The sequence below is a fragment of the Megalobrama amblycephala genome, linkage group LG10 (genome assembly GCF_018812025.1).
Source record: "Megalobrama amblycephala isolate DHTTF-2021 linkage group LG10, ASM1881202v1, whole genome shotgun sequence".
Taxonomy (NCBI): Eukaryota; Metazoa; Chordata; class Actinopteri; order Cypriniformes; family Xenocyprididae; genus Megalobrama; species Megalobrama amblycephala.
Genome location: NC_063053.1, coordinates 15,343,443 through 15,362,586, shown reverse-complemented (window position 1 = coordinate 15,362,586; position 19,144 = coordinate 15,343,443). Strand labels below are relative to the sequence as shown.

General features: G+C 35.2%; 2 protein-coding genes across 2 annotated transcripts; one reads left to right on the top strand and one right to left on the bottom strand.

Annotated features, from left to right (window-relative positions):
* The first annotated feature begins 3,343 nt into the window (after positions 1 to 3,343).
* Positions 3,344 to 15,179, top strand: rab4a (RAB4a, member RAS oncogene family). Its single transcript, XM_048204822.1, has 8 exons — positions 3,344 to 3,499; positions 3,921 to 4,001; positions 4,100 to 4,214; positions 7,106 to 7,168; positions 7,337 to 7,491; positions 8,169 to 8,264; positions 8,349 to 8,492; positions 12,538 to 15,179. The coding sequence occupies exons 1-7, from the start codon at positions 3,484 to 3,486 to the stop codon at positions 8,462 to 8,464; spliced, it is 642 nt and encodes a 213-aa protein (XP_048060779.1). The 5' UTR covers positions 3,344 to 3,483; the 3' UTR covers positions 8,465 to 8,492; positions 12,538 to 15,179.
* ccsapb (centriole, cilia and spindle-associated protein b) lies at positions 14,214 to 18,455 on the bottom strand. The gene is made up of 4 exons (XM_048204821.1): positions 18,319 to 18,455; positions 17,315 to 17,653; positions 15,953 to 16,242; positions 14,214 to 15,499 (listed from the first exon to the last, which is right to left on the bottom strand). The coding sequence occupies exons 2-4, from the start codon at positions 17,634 to 17,636 to the stop codon at positions 15,323 to 15,325; spliced, it is 789 nt and encodes a 262-aa protein (XP_048060778.1). The 5' UTR covers positions 17,637 to 17,653; positions 18,319 to 18,455; the 3' UTR covers positions 14,214 to 15,322.
* Between the last annotated feature and the right edge of the window lie 689 nt (positions 18,456 to 19,144).

The following is a 19,144-nucleotide window of genomic DNA, read 5'->3' as shown; positions in this document are numbered from 1 at the left end:
TTGCATTCAGATCTGCCTTCCAGTCAACAACAATTGGATAGAAACAAGTCCCGGTCTACATTTTTTCATTTTTAATAATCTGTTTCACTCGGAAGCACCATATGGAAGAAAAGATCTGTCACTATTTCTGTTACATTGCAACTTTAACAAAATAAATGCAAGTGAATTTAAAGTGAATGATACAATACAATGAATAACAGAAAAACAAAACTGGACTTTTCAAAATCACTTCAGTATTTTGATTCATCCCAAATCTACTGTTTTGAATCTGCTCATTGAAAGACAAAGACTTTTGACGAATTGGTTGTGGGGATTATTCAATGACTCACTTAAAACAAAGAATTCACCTTTCGCCAACTACTAAAATGTACCCTACATTGTTAGTAGTTGGCGAAAGGTGAATTCTTTGTTTTAAATGAGTCATTGAATAATCCCCACAACCAATTCGTCAAAAGTAGTCAGTAACACTTTACTTTACAGTGTCATTGTTACATATGTTACACATAGTTACTATAGTAATAACTATAAATTATGCATAATTACATGCAACTAACCCTAATCCAAACCAAACTCTAATCCACACCCTATAGTAAGTACATGTAGTTGCCTAATATTTCTCAGTACTTTAAATGTATAATTACAGTGTAACAAAGACACCTTAAAATAAAGTGTAACAAAATAGTCTCACATTTCTAAAGGCTGTAGCTTTGTGAAATTGCCCCATAGTGCAATATACGTGTCATTCGCATTAAAGTTAATGAGAGAATGAGTGATTTCGGTAGAAACTTTTACTTCAGTGAGTTCACCTAAACAATTAGTTCAAAACAACAAATCATTCACAAAACTAAAACACTACCCAACTTTAGGCCTACATATCCAAGACAGGGCTCATGTAAGCTTAGTGTCTGGTGAAGCTTTTCTTCCTTTCACCACGTTAATCTGTCAAGTCTCTGAGCAGCTTTCGCCTTTCCTGGACGCAACACAACGGCAGTATTCAGTGTGGTTGTGATTTAGAGTGTGCTACTTTACTTGGTCCCAGAGTTAAATCTTTAGCATTTGTCTGTATAGAGGATACTGTGCTACAGGATAAACAGCTGCTTAACAGCATGCTGCGTTTGAAAGACAGAAACACTGATGCACTGATCGCAGATGAAGGCACCCAGTCAAAACCCTCACTGTTAATTCAATGCATGACTCTCTGGTGAGCATTCCCAGTCACCTTAAACTAACAAGCCATATGTTGTTCCGCAAGGCACGGGGGGAAAAAAAATCAGGAATTTGGTTGTGTCTGTGCTGTTTATGCTATTAGTGTCATAAAAAGTGAATTGATTCCATATATAAGGGCTCAGATTCAAACAACCTGTAAAGTAATTGAAAACCTTTAATGTACTGCAGCATGAAGCACCACAACATCTGTTGAATATGTATGCTGCACATAGCATACAAACTCTTCAACACCTGCAAAGAAATATCTGTATGCACATTTACTACTTAGTATCTCATTCCTTCAATGTAATGTGTCAGCACACCTCCATTTAAACATTCTGACAGAAAATTGGGCAAAACAAACTAAACAATAGCATTTCAAGTCCTGACGTGACAGCAGTTGTGATACTGTTTTGTGCTATCGCACATTCTCTGCCCTGAGGTTTAACCTGGCACAGATGCAAGCATTTCTAATCATTGGTTTGAGCTGAAAAAACCTCCCACATTTCAAAATAACATCCTGGTGCAGACAGTATGATGACAATTTTAGATTCCAAGGACAGTTAACTTCCCTTCTTCCTGGTTACCATTGTGCTCTTGTGATAGCAGAGATCCTCAGGGATGAATGCAACCCCCCTTTTTCTATACCACAAACTTACAATGGCTTAGGAAGAACTTTTACACGCAAGACACAAATCTTATTGGACGCTGGCGTACTAAGTATTGCTGTATTAAGCACACCTACATTAAACATTTTTTCCATCAAACAATTTTAAAAAATCTTTTAATCTTCTGCTTAAATGCACACACACACACACACACACACACACACACACACACACACACACACACACACACATATATATGTATGTATATTTGTATATTTGTGTGTCCAAACATTGTTTGACTTAGCATACATGTCTGTATACATAAAAGCATGTTAGCTGAGTGGATTTAGTTATATGTTGACATATAAGCTCAGATCCCATTGTTTAGCCATGTATCTTTGACATATATAGAGAGAGCCAGGAAAGATCTAAAACAAACAGGACATGTGAACAGAACAGAAATCTGCAGTCTATACATCCTGAGGCATTATGCACTAAACCCAGGACCAATGCACAGCCATCTGGAGAAGATATGTGGCACTTCTTCTGCAAGCAGCCTTGTTCTTGGGTGTTGACATGATTTTAGATTTTCTAGAAGATCTTCAGCTGGAATGCCTTGATGACATAGACTGTTGGTTTAACAAATAAGAACTCTTTGACCTTTTTGCCTGTTGATTTCAAAGTGACTAATTTATAAATTAAAGAAAAGCAGAAACTGATTATACCATCACGGAAAGATGAAATAAAACTAATTGATGTAATACCCTTTCTTTCATATGCTCCACATTATGTTTGTGTGTAATAACATCCATCAGTCATTACAGAATGACATGTGGTCTACAATTTACAGAGGGCAATTTACATCAGTCATAAATAACTGCTGCCCAAGCATCCATGATATCCTTTCAAGTAGGCCTACGGAATCTTGATTTCATTTAGAAAGTTTTGACTCACCATGCAATTTTCCTGATCAATCCTGTGTAGTCTGTGTTGCAATTACAGCTTTATAAAATTCTGGGGTTAATGTAAGGGTAACATACCCTCACAATTATTAAATGTGGACATAAAAACAAAATTTAATCTATTAGCTGACTTGTGAGAGGTACAAAGAGATCAGCCCTATAAAATCTGGTACAAATTATCATGAGTTGGTGTGTTTTTTAGAACAGATCCAACTCTTACAGACAACTAACTACCACCCCCAAGTGGTTGAAGCAAGATCTAAACGTCAGCAAGAGCTAAACGTTGAAGATGTGTAAGAGTTTCAAATTTAGAAATGCAAAAAATACTTTTTTAACATTTATATTTGCATTCAATAGGCAAGTCAAGTCACCTTTATTTATATAGCGCTTTTTACAATGTAGATTGTTTCAAAACAGCTTTACAGCGATAGAGGGAACATAATTTTGGCTTAAATAAGTTCAGTATTGATTCATCATTCGATACAGTTAAATGCTTGATTCTTGAGTCTTGTAATACATTTTGTGTCACTGGAAAAAAAAATCCTTGACTTTTATTTTGAAAATCTCAGCAGGAAGTAGTCGTTGCACAAACTTCCGACAAGGATGCGCGAAACCCTGTAAGGGATTTCCCTTTATTTGATATCCTTGTTGATTGCCGTGAAAGAGAAGAAACGCAGTATTGAAAGGCTAGAAACACAGCGCCAGTCATGTCAGAGACATACGGTAGGGCTGACTAATTTATCTTTTCTCTTGCCACACTTCTTATCGACAGCATAGCATGATTTTAGCAGGTGTCCCGAGCTCATTCATCACAGTATTTGCTTACAAGCTGTGTTTAGTGCCAGCTAGGCAGCCTTTCTGCCATATGTTTCATCTCTCGACGCCAGTCTTATACGTGTTTGTTTTTGATTAGTCAATTAAAACGATACTGACAGCAATAATTACTATAGAAAGAACGTTATTTGTTTGGATATACTGGATGTTATGATAAATATATTTAGTGAGTATTGACAGTATTGATAGCGTGTGGTTAATGTTATGATATAGTAACATGCATTCCTATACTATCCTATTTATATGAGGTACAATTTCTATGCACTTTTTTTAACAAAAAAATCTTTGTTTTTGTTTTCTTCCTCTCTAGATTTCCTGTTTAAGTTTCTTGTGATAGGAAATGCAGGAACTGGAAAATCTTGTCTGCTTCATCAGTTTATAGAAAAAAGATGTATGCAATGTTATCTTATCAAAAAACATTAAGAATCAAGTTTGAAATGTTACACACGGCATTATTCTGTTGCTAATGTCTTTTCCCTGTTCCTCCAGTCAAAGATGACTCGAATCACACTATTGGGGTTGAATTTGGCTCAAAGATAATCAGTGTGGTCAATAAGTTTGTCAAGCTCCAGATCTGGGATACAGCCGGACAGGAACGTTTCAGGTGTGTTTATACGGCTGTTATTTTTCTAAAACTGTTTCCTACTTAGATTGGCCCTCTTTGTTATGACCACTGTGAGATATGACTTATGATGATAATTTCCAGATTTGTTCTCAGGCAGTCAGATGGTGGACATTTTGGTGAGGGAGTGATTCAACTCCAGATTTCATGTACTTTAAACAGATTAATTTGTCTGCACTGTCAACATAAAGCTTAATTTGCACTGAACGTTTGCCAGCAGCTTCTTCTTGGAGCCAAAATACATTTATGTCACACAAACCGCTTTTTGTTTTTGTAGTTTCTTCTTTAAAAAGACTTCTTAAAAAGATTTTAAATTTTTTTTTCGTTAATCATGTCTTGTCTTTCATAGGGCATCAAGTGTTAATGTATTTTTCATTAGCTTTTGTTTTTTAATATATATTTTTATTTAGCTTTTTATATCAGTTTGTCATTTTTGTACTTCAGCTTATTTCATTTAGTTTCCAACGCATCATTTCTAATTTTAGTTTTTCAACTAATATTTTATTTCAGCTTTATTTCTTTTAATGAAAATGATTTTTTTAATAGTTTTAGCTATCAATAGCTACACTACTGGAGAGGATTAGGGCCAAGCAATAATAAAAAAATAAAACCATCTCGAAATTAAAGTTGTTAAATTTTGAGAAAAAAGTCGTTAAATTTCGAGAAAAAAGTCGAGATAAAATGTTGAGAATAAAGTCATTAAATTACGAGAAAAAAGTCGTTAAATTACGAGAACAAATTCGTTAAATTTCGAGAAAAAGTCGAGATAAAATGTTGAGAATAAAGTCATAATTTAATGAGTTCATTCTCAACATTTTATCTCGACTTTTTTCTCAATTTAATGAGTTTTTTTTCTCGTAATTTAACGAGTTTATTCTCAACATTTTCTCGACTTTTTTCTCGAAATTTAACGAGTTTTTTCTCGCAATTTAACGAGTTTATTCTCAACATTTTATCTCGACTTTTTTCTCGAAATTTAATGACATTTTTCTCATAATTTAACGAATTTGTTCTCGTAATTTAACGACTTTTTTCTCATAATTTAATGACTTTTTTCTCAACATTTTATCTCGACTTTTTTCTCAATTTAATGAGTTTTTTTCTCGTAATTTAACGAGTTTATTCTCAACATTTTCTCGACTTTTTTCTCGAAATTTAACGACATTTTTCTCATAATTTAACGAATTTGTTCTCGTAATTTAACGACTTTTTTCTCATAATTTAATGACTTTATTCTCAACATTTTATCTCGACTTTTTTCTCGAAATTTAACGACATTTTTCTCATCATTTAACGAATTTGTTCTCGTAATTTAACAACTTTATTCTCAACATTTTATCTCGACTTTTTTCTCGTAATTTAACGAGTTTATTCTCAACATTTGATTTAGACTTTTTTCTCGAAATTTAACGAGTTTTTTCTCGAAATTTAACATCTTGAGATGGTTTTATTTTTTTATTATTGCTTGGCCCTAATGCTCTTCCGTACTACACTGTGCACAACCCCTTTGAGTAGAATCTATTTTTGTCATTTGCAAAGTAAAAACTGTTTTTTTTTCATTACAGTTACAAAATAAATAAATAAAAAAAATCACAAGATAACCTGAAGCAAAACATTATATAATTTGTCTTTTCCTCAAACAGCATTGAGCTTTTGGCACTGTTGGGCTCTGTTTGCAGCTGCAGCTCATTTTATAATACATTAAAGAGCCCTTTGATTTGTTAGATTAATTAGATGTAGCCTGTCGTGTGCAGTAAAACATTGCCCTACATGATATTCATTTCTGAATTACAAGGCCTAATATCCTACATAAGATGATATGTTGTAGTCATTCAGGAAACAAATGCTATAGATTAAACAGAAAAGTGTCAGCCGCTGATGTTGGAGGCCTGAGTTATACAGTCCTGCTATTGTGAGCAGGTGTGATTTGACTAGTGGTCAGTAAATATTGATTTTTCAGTGCCCAGTGACGTTATCTAGACTGAGCAGGGTGGGTGATTGCTAATATAATACCAATATACAATCCAGACAGAGTACTAATTAATATCAGTAACGTCATTTGGACGTCAATGTTTTAGACGTCAACTTGCATTCGTCTTTCTGTTCATGCCCACTGTTCACAATCCAATCAATTCTAGATGAATAAAAACATTTTTTTTCTCATTGATTATTCTGTTTTAAGTTAAATGTGTTTGTGAATGACACTTCAGCCTTTAAGCAAATAATTATTTTAACAATATTTATATCAATAATAATTTTATTTACTTAAAATGAACTCAAGTTACACTATTATTCAAAAAGTTTCTTATGCTCACCAAGGCTGCGTTTATTTGATCAAAAGTATAGTAAACAGTAATATTGTGTAATATTATTGCAAATTAAAAATAACTGTTTTCTGTTTTAATATATTTTAAAATGTTATTTATTCCTGTGATGCAAAGCTGAATTTTCAGCATCATTACTCTTCAGTGTCACATGATCCTTCAGAAATCATTCTAATATGCTGATTTAAGAAACATTTATTATTATCAAATGTTGAAAACAGTTGTGCTGCTTAATTTTTGTGGAAACCAGGATGCTTTTTTTCAAGGCTCTTTTGTAAATAGAAAATTCCTAAGAACATATATTTTGTAACAATCTAAATATCTTTACTGTCACTTTTGATCAATTTAATGCTGAATAATAGTATTATTATTTTTTTGTCCATTATCTATTGACTAATTGTCAATGCTGGGTAGCTCTAAAATGTCCAAATATCAGCCATTAAATTGGTTGGTTGATATTTTGGTTTATCACTAGGTTTGACCAACTGTTATGCCAAACTCTTGCAGAAATTACAGAGGTTTAATTGTATAAATGTTTGTCCTCCTAAGGTCTGTAACACGCAGCTACTACAGAGGGGCAGCAGGGGCTCTTCTTGTGTATGACATCACTAGGTAAAGTCACACTTGTATATCCAGTGCCTGTGCATAATATTATGTGTGTGACTCTATTGTCTTAGAAATTCATATATTTCCAGATGTTTTCCTAGAGCTAGATTATGGTATGTATTTATAGATCCTTAAGTGTATTGATTTCTCACACTTTCTGTCTCTGGATGGAAGTCGAGAAACATACAACGCTCTGACTAACTGGCTGACAGATGCCAGGATGTTGGCCAGCCAGAACATAGTGATCATACTGTGTGGAAATAAGAAGGATCTGGATGCTGACCGTGAAGTCACCTTCCTGGAGGCCTCGCGCTTCGCTCAAGAGAACGGTGTGTATGTCAGACCTGCAGTTACCTGCTGATTACCATTGATCTTCTTGCATACTGTGACTGCACCACTAGAGGGCAAAACAGGATAGAATTACTAACATAAACATGAGCCCACTATTGAATGTGTGTATACTCACAACTGGCTGCATTGAGATCACAAGGGCGTACTCAGAGACTAAACAGTGATTGGTGCATTGCTATTGTGTATATACCAGTGTTTAAGAATCTGTGTTGTTGTTGTTAACTAAAAGCATTAAAAATGATTTGTGTTAACTGAAATAAAGCTATCAATATTAGATTAAAATCTTCAAAAAAAAAAAAAAAAAAAAAAATTGGGAATGTTGCTTTGACGACTAACTGAAATAAAACGTTTAAGTAGGTGTACTAGAAGCTAAAACTGCAATAAATATAAATTAGAGCTAAATAGAGATATTTAAATAAAACAAAACTAATAAAAATGCCAAAAGCAAAAAGCACAGAACAAATGACTAAATCTCAGTGAAAACTTAAAAATATTAATAAATATTATAACAGTATATAAATAATAAAAAAATAAACACAGTTATGGAATATTTTGCAAAATAATCCCAATCTTTAAGTCTTTTTGTGAATGCATTTATTTCTGAATATTATTCATTTAACAAAACAGATGTGATTGTTTATATCTTTACTTTCAGAGCTCATGTTTTTGGAGACCAGTGCTCTAACAGGGGAGAATGTGGAGGAAGCGTTCGTCCAGTGTGCTCGGAAAATCCTTAACAAAATAGAGTCAGGTAGGAAAAATGCCTTGTGCTCTTACTTATAAGCTTATAAAGACACTTGAATCAAGCTGATGTGCTTGTCATTTGGTTGTGTAGGAGAGCTGGACCCGGAGCGGATGGGTTCAGGAATCCAGTACGGAGATGCAGCATTGCGGCAGCTGCGTTCTCCCAGACGGGCTCAGGCAGAGAGCGTGCAGGAGTGTGGCTGTTAACACAGATCCCAGACAACCGACCAACCAGGTGAAGGTCCAGAGGCTTAACTTCTCTCTGCTTGCTTTTCAGTTCTGAGGTTTTAACATTAGAAGGTTGTCCAAGCTCTGTCCTGGGGGGGTTCAGCAGTTTCTTAACATTGTGATGTGCAATACTTCTTATTAATCATTTTCTTCATGTTGCTATATCATAACCTTGGTCTCTAAAAGAAAAAGGTGCTGTTCTTCCTCTACTGGCTGTCTGTACCACTCATAATGGCAACATCCACTAAAAATAGCTGCGCTGCATTCAGATTTAATCAGATACAGTTGTCCACTGTGCTCAGAACATCATTCCCTGCATATTAGATTTAAGTGTCTTGTTCCATGTGGTAATGGTTCTGTTCTGTCCTTGACCTTTATTCAATAATTGAATCATATTTTAATCTTTTAGTCTTTAGTTTGGAATTTAGTTTTTGGCAAAAAATCAGACACACGTTAACCTTGTAAGAAACTATGATTAAAAAAAGAATAAAAAACATTGAGTCTGAAAATACAAACATAGGACATTTCTGTGTAAATTGTTTGTAAAACCATTTTTGTATAGATTGTTGCATTGAATTGAATCTGACATTACACAAATGAATTTACACAGAAAATTTACTAGTTGTGTTTTTGAAAGAGTGCCAATTAGGGATGGGCATTTCAAGCAAAAATAATATTCGAAAATCGCTGGGAATTATTCGATTATTATTCGAAAATCGCACCCCTCCCCTGCACGCACGCATGTACACACAAACAGAGAGAGAGAGAGGGAGAGAGACCATTCACGCTTTCTATCTGTATGATATTGATAAACTGTTTAATTAATTGGAGAACATGCTGTCTTAACTCAAGCCATATAATGATTGTAATGTGCTAAAACATATTAATATGTTCTTTAATATAAGTGAAAGTAAAATCCGCACGGCCATTCATAACAGTGCGAAGCGAGCGAGCTTCCGTAGGAATAAACTGAAAACGCTCGCTCTTCGCCAGTGGACTATCAGTGTCGCTCGCTCGCGGCGTTCGCCTCGCTTTTGTCCAGTCCGGCACCTTATAGTGGACACGCACCATGAATGACCGAGGGAATTTTACTTTCACTTTCAAATTAGCGCCAATTCGGGAGCGGTGACAAGTGATGATACCGATGTTGTTCCTGAACACCGGCAACACCGACTATCGCAGCAAGCCTACCTCAAGCCATATTGATTTTAGGCTGCCCAAACGCGTTATATCATTGTGAACAGCTTGAATGACGGCTCGTGTGTCGTGTGAACATTGATTTTGACGTCTATGTTCTGCTGTTGTCTAGTTGATTGACAGCTTTTTAGGTGCGTTATTGGCAGCGCGCGCGCCACCCTCTGGTTACATGAACGTGTCACCATTGAAAACATGAGGATTTTTTTAAGACGACAATCGCACAGCCTATTCGATATTCTATAATTAAATCAACTAATCGAATATTCGAAAATCGTGACACATCCCTAGTGCCAATATCTCCAATAACATAATTATTTTGCATGCATTTTTGTTCACTACTAGTGTTTAGATTTTCTCATTACCCTTTCCGCCTGAAAAGATGTTGTTGGTTTCCCTTTTTATGGTATAAAAATCCTGGTAACACTTTACAGTATGGTTCTATATGTAAATGCTAACATGAACGTACACTGACCAGTACTTTTACAGCATTTATCAGTCTAGAATGATGTTAAATTCTATATGAACCACCATTCAAAAGTTTAAAACCATTTTCAATATTGATAATAATACAAATGTTTTCTTGAGCAGCCAATTAGCATATAAAAATGATTTCTGAAGAGTCATGTGACACTGAACACCAGAGTAATGATGCCTTACCAGCCCTAAACATTTGAACATAGTACTAATTCAGTTGTTACATTTCAGATTGCATAAAGCAACAATAATGTATTATAAACCAACAATGACTAACAATTAACATTAACCTAAATTAGTAAATGCTTTAAATGCATGAACTAATACACTGCATTCCAAATTATTATGCAAGTGACATATCAGTAAGATTTTAGTACAATAAACATTCAGATTTTAGTTTTTCTAAGAAAATGTTTGTTTGTTTGTTTATTTATCCATGTCTTTTTAGATAACTGGTATCAATCTCAGACAAAATAATTTGCCAGCTCTAGGAAAACCCTACTTAGAGGTTGTTCCACATTATTAAGCAAGTCACAGTTCTCATGCAATATGGAGAGGAAGAAAGATCTTTCTGAAGATGAAAAGCATGAAAAGGTGCAATGTTGTGCAAAAGGCATGAAAACAACTAATATTGTGTGAAAACTGAATGAAGATTATCGAATTATCATAATATCTGTGAGTGATTTAGAGCACAGCAGAACTCGGTCAGATAAAGGCTTATTAATGAAAGTTCCTGTCAAAAAAATTAATTGTATTAAAAGGGCAGCTATAATAAAACAAATGTTGAGCAGCAAACAGGTATTTGAAGCTTCTGGTGTCTTTGGAGTCTCAAGAAGCTCTCCATGCAGGCTGGCAGTTGTGCATAAAGATGCATTTTAGACACCACTAACCAAACCTCACAAAGAGAAACATTTACAGTGGGTTTAGAAATAAATTTTCAAAAAGTTTTATTGCTGTGGGGGTTTTTTTGCAGCATGGGATAGTGCATAGTGCATTTCAGAAGGCACTATCCTCCTTTTTATACCATAGTTGAAAATGGCCAGTTATGAACTCCACATATCTTGCAAAAGTCATTTAAATACCCTCCATCTCACTTCCCAATAATCCAGCACAAATCATCACCCGCCAGCTCCTTGCTGACGTCACAGTAAAAAATGAGTCTTCATGTATTTCTAAACCCACTGTTAATGTTTCTCTTTGTGAGGTTTGATTAGGGGTGGCTAAAATGCATCTTTATGCACAACTGCCAGCCTGCATGGTGAGGTTCTCGAGACTCCAGAGACACCAGCAGCTTCAAATACCTGTTTGCTGCTCAACACTGGCTTTTTTATAGCTGCCCTTTTAATGCAATTACGTTTTTTGACAGGAACTTTCCTTAATAACCCTTTATCTGACCGAGTTCTGCTGTGCTCTAAATCACTCACAGATCTTATGATAATTCGATAATCTTCATTCAGTTTTCACACAATATTAGTTGTTTTCATGCCTTTTGCACAACATTGCACCATTTCATGCTTTTCATCTTCAGAAAGATCTTTCTTCCTCTCCATATTACATGAGAACTGTGACTTGCTTAATAATGTGGAACAACCTCTAAGTAGGGTTTCCATTGACCTGGCAAATTATTTTGTCTGAGATTGATACCAGTTATCTAAAAAGACATCGTTAAATAAACAAACAAACATTTTCTTAGAAAAACTAAAATCTGAATGTTTATTGTACTGAAATCTTACTGATATGTCACTTGCATAATAATTTGGAACGCAGTGTAGTAATGAACTGAACTGTATTTTAAAGTGATACAGCATACTTCATAACACAATTTTAGCTTTAGTCAAAGTGTTGTCATAAACCCGTTGTCTGTAAAAGGATGTTGATAGCCGCCCCTCAGCATCTCTACTGTATTTGGCATGCTCTAGCGGGAGGAGCTCTCTTCAAGAGGTGCTATTTTTGTCTCTGACACCAACCAAATGCCACTCAAGTTTGCTTCTGCATGCCTTGCATACAAGTGATGACACAGCACCAGCACACACACACACACACACACACACAAATGGTCAAATATTTTACCTTCTTCCACCCCCTCTTGAGAACAGACAAGTCCTCCAAACCCCTTCTCCCTCTTATCAGTCAAATGCCACACGAGAAACAGTGTCAGAGGAATGGATATATTTAACTCCAGATACACAGCCCTCGCAGGCACTTTCCGAAGTTTCTGAGGTGCCTTATTTGGAATGCAAGCTAGAAATAGAGATTCAAGATGTCTGAGGAAGATCAAGGCTGATTAGGAAGCTGCACCTTCAGTTTGTAGACATGAAGAAAGCGGTCTGAAAAGACCATCTATATGATTACCTGCACTTTTTCTGTGTCCTTTGGCCAAGGTTTTGTGAACACGAGGAGGAGGACATTAGTGGGGCGTGTGACGTACGGCTCATCGTGTTGGAGCGACTGTTTCCCTCACCTTACTTTTACTTCTGTTCTGACATGCCGGGGACCCCCTTGAACTCCAGAAGGAACCGGAAAATGTTTACTGTCCCCCTCGCGGGCCCAGGCAAAGACATCTGTGGTACCCAAAACCCTGAGGGTAGTTAAAAGATCTGGCCCTTGCCCCTGAGAATACTGCACTGAGCCCCTGCCCCGTCTTTCCCTTTTCCATATGTAGTTGTTGTGTAGAGAAGCGTTTATATTATCACCGTGGAGCATGTTTCATGGTTGCAGTGCTATAACATATTCATAAATGACTATATACAGCATATATATATATAGCTGCATCACTGCTCTGTGGCAAGCACCTGTAATTCTTATCAATGATGTGCATTATCTCGCTTTAATTAGGTTTATTTTTTTCCATTATTGTTAGTATGTTTTAGGAAAGTATATTAGAAAATGTTTTTGACATTTGTCAAGAAATCTTTTTTCTTGTGTTATAATTTACATTCAGAAATGTCAGCCGGTGCACACTTACATTCATATAACACTGTAATACACTGTCAGTATGAACAGCTTCAAAATCAGTGTTACATGCTCTATATTTATTGTAAAGCATTTCTGTGCTGCAGTCCCATTTTTAGTTGTTGGAATGGCACGGATGTATTTAAAGTGATTCCTTGTTTTCTTTTTTAAAAAAAATGTGTGTTTCTTTTTTTAATCTTCTACTTTTCCCCTGTTCTTCTCCTATACATTTTAAATGTACATATCTCAAACAAGCTTGTATCGAAAATGAATGATAAATCATTGTGGATCCCACTTCACAATGCTTATCATTATGTCTTTATATCAGTAATTTTATGTTTGTAAAAATTTGAAATGGGATCGATTGCCAATAGTCATGTTTAACATTGTACTGAATGGTAGTTCCTTGTTTTTTTCATCAATGCTGCAGCTTCACTTTACATCAACCTCAAAAAAGTACATTTTAGCTGCTGAATGTAAATCAGTGTTTATAAATTTGTGTAAAACTTCCAATCCTATTTTGCTGGACACTCAAGTTTTCTTAAAAAAAAAAAAAAAAAAGCATTAAATGAATTAATTTAAAGTGAATAAGAGAGACAATGCCAGACTTTTAAATTGCTCCTTGGGTCTGACACATGGATAAGATCTTGGCAGGCTTGCAGAATCCCAGTGTCCAGGAACAGCATGCTCTAATGAGTTGGTGATATAATACATTTGACTTGTGCATTAGTGAGAATAGAGTTTCATATATTAATGGCAGGCCTGTGTACAAAGAATCCTTAACTACAAACATAAGAACTACTTTTACATCCATATTATGCTTGTGAAAAGTTTTATACTTTTTTTTTTTTTACATTAACATTACAATAACTCCCTCTAAACAGCAACCTGTTTAAATGTTAAGACTGAAAAATAACATTTACTACCAGACTGCATCCTCATAAGGTTTAAAAATTCACTATTAATGACCTATTAGTGTGGTGAAACACCATTGTAAATGTTACACATTTAAACGCATCTCAGTTTCACAAGCTGAAATCGAAACACATAAACTTTAATACCCTTCAAACTTGTTTTTGAATCAGTGGAGTGCATATTCATCATCTTTATGATAAACATCATTTAATAAACATTATGGCTTCAATACTTTTACACTAAAACCAACACTATTCGCATAATACATGCCAGAACTGACCAAAAAGATGCGATGAGGAAAAATACCTGTACATTTGTTCATACAACACATGCATTCTTCCATTAAAGATGATGGAAGAATGATTTCTTCATCTGTTTTTTCCACTTCCTGTCTGGTTTTTGCTCGCAATTCTGACTCGTGGATCTGAAATAATTATAACTACTGAATTCAGAATCAGTTCAATATCCTTATATAAATAGTGTACAAATATCTCAATCTCATTATTCCTAAAAAATAAGTTACATACAGTAAAATACAACACGAAATACCTGAGTGCTACTAAAAACCAAATAACATCACACCGAATGAAAGTTATTCTTGATGATGAACAGCTGGAATGGCTTTGATGTGTATGATCTCATTCAAACATGATTTGTCATTTTGCTGTGTATGTTTCATGCTTTGGATACCAGTGACTTTTTACAAATGTACAAGTAAAATCTAATAGAGCTCATATCAAAGAAAACAGATTAATATAATAGAATGACTATTTAAGTAAGTGTTGCTTAACACTTCACAAAGATTCATGTTGACGCAACTAATATCTGTAAAATACAAAACAGATTTCTTTACGTTAACTCTAAATGTTAATCAATGTAAACAATGGAGATAATACACAACATTACAACACATCACATTATATGCCTCTAATTGTCTGACAATTACTGAACACTTTTAAATAATTGTTTGGCTAAGAGTGTAAAGAGACGCTGGTAAATCTCATGGCCTGTAAATCTACGCAACCTACCAAACCAACAAGGCATGTGATTGTTTGACAGTTTGCCCTGCAGCATCAATGGATTGTGTTTTCATGTTTGATATGTACCAGTAAATGCAACATATCCATGGTGTAAATAAACCCCTAAAAAACCTTGAGTTATAATCTGAGTTTAATTCATTGTGACCCATTCTGGAAGACTGGAAGTGAACTGGACAGATGCCCCAGTCATTACGTGGAGTGTTTTGGGTTGTTTAGCCTGAGAGGTTTAGATAGTCACAGACATTTTCTGAAAGTAATACTACCGAGACCGAGCAGAAAAGCAGCGCATGTACTCTGTCATCCAGGGGTTGAAATCGGGGACAATCTTATTTATGTTCTTTTCTAAGTCAACAGATTTGGCTCTTTGTTTGTCAAATTTCTTCATCTGTTTTTCCACCTCCCTTCTGGTTTTTGCTCGCAACGCTGACTCATGGATCTAGACAGAAGAAAGAAATGCATGAAAAATGCTAAACAAATGAATGCATCAAGGGTTAGTTCACCCAAAAATGAATATTCTGTTATCATTTACTCACAAAACAACATTACACGACATTGACATTCATGGACAACAGGCAGTTGAAACATCATTTAAAATAATAGTAATGTAATGACAAAATTTTCATCCCTTTAAAGTTGGCATGAAATGGAAGTTACAACAGTCTTTTCTTCCCTATTTTGAAAAAAGAAAAAAAAAGGGAACTGTTTGACGTGACTTTAAAGTTGTAACAATCAAAACTAAGAGAGTAATTGTTAATTTCAATATATAAGGACTATTTATATTAACCAAACTCTAATATTTGTCTTATTTTAGTAGTCTTTTTTTTTCAGTAGTTTTCTTACTGGTCAAGAGCCTCTTATGATTTGATGTCCTTCGTGAAAGGATACTCACCTCTGCAGTTGATGTTGCAGGACCAACATTATGGGTTTTCTTAGAAGCCATATCTGTCTGCCTCTCTCCTGAGCCATACAGGGCAAAAGGGTGACGGTTCTCTTTGTCAGGGTCTTTGGTGACATGAGGAATGACCTTTGATCTTGTATGCTTGTGTGAAGAGCGACGTTTGCTCTTTGGTGAGTTCAGGATATGCGTGTCAGTTTCTGGGTTGAGAGCAGGAAAGCATTCTCTGGTATTTTCTTCCTCCCGCTCCTGATGAGTCTGCTCAGCAACTCTGGTAACTTGCTCTGATGAGAAAAGACAGAGAGATCGGCATGGATTTTTGCATTTTAAAGTGTTTGGAATCATTATAATTAAGTACCACAGATTATTGTGTCTTTATGCCATGCCGTTTAGTTTTCCATGTTTTGAACATTACTTTAAAAATGATGCTAAACTGTGCAGATGTAAATATTTCACTAAGGTAAAGTTATCTACTGTAAATATGTTTTTAGCATCAGCATCTTTGCAACTGATTGAAAATTATAATCAGTAAAGTTTCTCTCAGTATGTCATAATTTACCAAGTATTTATGACACTTGTAGCTGTATTATAGCTGTAAAAATCAATACAAACATTGATTCATATAAGTTTTTATTTCCATAAATATGGATGTTTAATGAAAAATAGAATCTATTTTTCTGACACATATATATTTTTTAAAACAGTCAGTGGAAGTAAATATTGCATACTGTAGAATGTGAGTAATAACTTATTAACTAGTTATTCTAGTATTATTTATACACTATTATAGTATTTATTCATATTTTAAATTAGATTATTATTATATTTTTGTTTCAGTTTACATTCGAGTCATTTTGCTTTTGACATTTTTTTAATTAGTTTTTCGTTTTAATATTTCTATTTATCTTTTTAATTTCAGTAATTTTAGTACTTCATCTTTTCACATATTTTTAGTTAGGTATTGAGACGATTTTCATTCAGTTTTTGAAAGTTTAAAGGGATAGTTCACCCAAAAATGAAAACTCTGTCATCATTTACTCCCCCTCAAGTTGTTCCAAACCAGTCAACTGTTTGATTACCCATATATTCTTCAAAATATCTTCTCTTGTGTTCAGCAGAAGAAAGAAATTCATACAGGTCTGGAACAACTTGAGGGTGAATAAATGATGACAGAATTTTCATTTTTGGTGAACTATGCCTTTAAGAATTCATCTAATATTTAGATTTTATTTCAGCTTTATTTAAATTTAGTTTCAGGATTAATTTAAAACAACAACACTCAAAAACACAAGCTATTTTAGTAAATAATATAAAAGAGAAACTATATAAGATGACAACCTGTAGCTCAGGACTTACTGCTGTGTGCCGCGTCTCTGTCCTGGACTTCTCCCTGTGGTTCTGGTTCAGCTGCAGGTTCTGGTGTCACACATGCAGATCGTTCTGGTTTCTCATCATGGAGCCTCAGAGGTTCGACTTTATTCCGACTTAGAGGAGTAGATTTGCCACTGGAGCCTGTCTCGCTTCCCCATTCTCCCCAAAACCAAGGGTTGTGCGCCTGCTCCAACAGCCGTCTTGACAGTCTGTACTTCAGCAAATCCTCATAACATTTTGCATAAGTGTCCCATCTCGGATCTTTAAATTTCTTCATGTATTCCGACCTAATTCTCTTCGTCACCATATTTCACTATCGTTCGACTGCAGAGAAATATATAAATGTCACATTATATAGCGAAGTAACAGTCTGATGAAACGGAATTATGCAATTCTATTTCGAATCAGCCCTCCTCTCGCGCCAGACTTTTAAACCAAATTACTATGGCAACAGAATTCTAATACGCAAGCGAAAGCCAATCGCTGACCAGCAGTGAGTTGCGCTCTTCGACACGCCCCCTCAACGTACACACCTACTTTAAGCCATGGCGTCATCTCGGAGCTCTCTGAACCTCTTAACTCATTTGCATATTAAGGTTCATAAGGTGACGATAAACATGAATGCTAACTTAAGACAGTTCACTAATCCAAAACACACGAATAAGGGGACGACATTAGTACATTTTTTATACGTAGCATTATATATAATGTGCGGTCATCGACAGTGCGACTGAACAGAGAAACGACAGACCTTTTCTTTATCTCCTGTAAGTAGTCAACGTTAAATATCAGCGTTTGACACAATGACTCTAAAAGCAATCAAACAGTGTGCGGTATAGTAATTAAAATAGATGTTAAAGCTACATTAGAACGTCGACTAAGCGAGTGTCATGTGACAGCAATGAGCGGAAGCAAGTTGAATGAAAATTCACGCCATAAAAACCTGTCAACAGTAACATGAGCCGTGTTTTGACAATATATTTGCTTACCGTTTTGATTAAGGCAGGGACGAGAAGGTAAACAGATGGCGCTTGTTGTCTGCAGACGTCAACCTTGCTTTGTAAAACACGGTTGTAGCTCCGCCCTGTGGTGAAAGCGCTGGAAATCACTCGAAGGCATCAACAGGTATCGTTGTCTACGGTTAAAACTTGACCTCGCAAAGGAGGGGTTTGAGGGTCTTAAAAGTATTGTTTTATATATACGTGTAACTGATTATGACATTTGAACAGCGATTTAAACGACTACAAAACACGTTACAGTATGCGCTCGCGAACATTTGTGCCATAAAGTAACCATATTCTCGTTATTTATAGCGTTTTCTATTTACAAATTAACATAGTGATAAGATGGTGTTTATCTGGAAAAACTAGACCAGACCACAAAACCCACCCAAAAGAATCACCTTTTGATCTCAAGAATTTGAATCATGCACATTTTAGTTTTAGGATTTGTGACTCATTCATGGCAAATGAAATACTTTTAAAGAAATTGTATTATTTAAATGTAATTACTTATTCTCTTCTATCAAATTGGTGAGGATCCCACCCTGGTTCCCCAGGAGGAAATTGTAGCACATTGCAGTCAGGTCAGATGGTCACCGTGTTTTTGCCAAGTAAGACATGTTCCTGGATCAACATCTTTGTTGATCCTGGAAACAACATTCCAATCAACCAATCAGATTTGAGGGACAAGTTTACCGTTTATGTCAAGTTTAGGCTTGCAACCAGGGTTAGGTGCTTCTACATCAGTGAAGGTTTAGAATGGTTTTGGATCTATGGATTTAGGTTTAGAATGTTGTTCCAGGATCAACAAATA

What these genes read in the sequence shown, in the direction of transcription:
- rab4a (XM_048204822.1), top strand. An exon ending in TCAGTTTATAGAAAAAAGAT is followed by an intron (nt 4,002 to 4,099) that starts GTATGCAATGTT and finishes CTGTTCCTCCAG; the next exon opens with TCAAAGATGACTCGAATCAC. An exon ending in CTTGTGTATGACATCACTAG is followed by an intron (nt 7,169 to 7,336) that starts GTAAAGTCACAC and finishes TCTGGATGGAAG; the next exon opens with TCGAGAAACATACAACGCTC.
- ccsapb (XM_048204821.1), bottom strand. Translation starts at nt 17,636, where the DNA reads ATGGTGACGAAGAGAATTAGGTCGGAATACATGAAGAAATTTAAAGAT. An exon ending in CAGAGACGCGGCACACAGCA is followed by an intron (nt 16,243 to 17,314) that starts GTAAGTCCTGAG and finishes TTTTCTCATCAG; the next exon opens with AGCAAGTTACCAGAGTTGCT. An exon ending in CTGCAACATCAACTGCAGAG is followed by an intron (nt 15,500 to 15,952) that starts GTGAGTATCCTT and finishes TCTTCTGTCTAG; the next exon opens with ATCCATGAGTCAGCGTTGCG.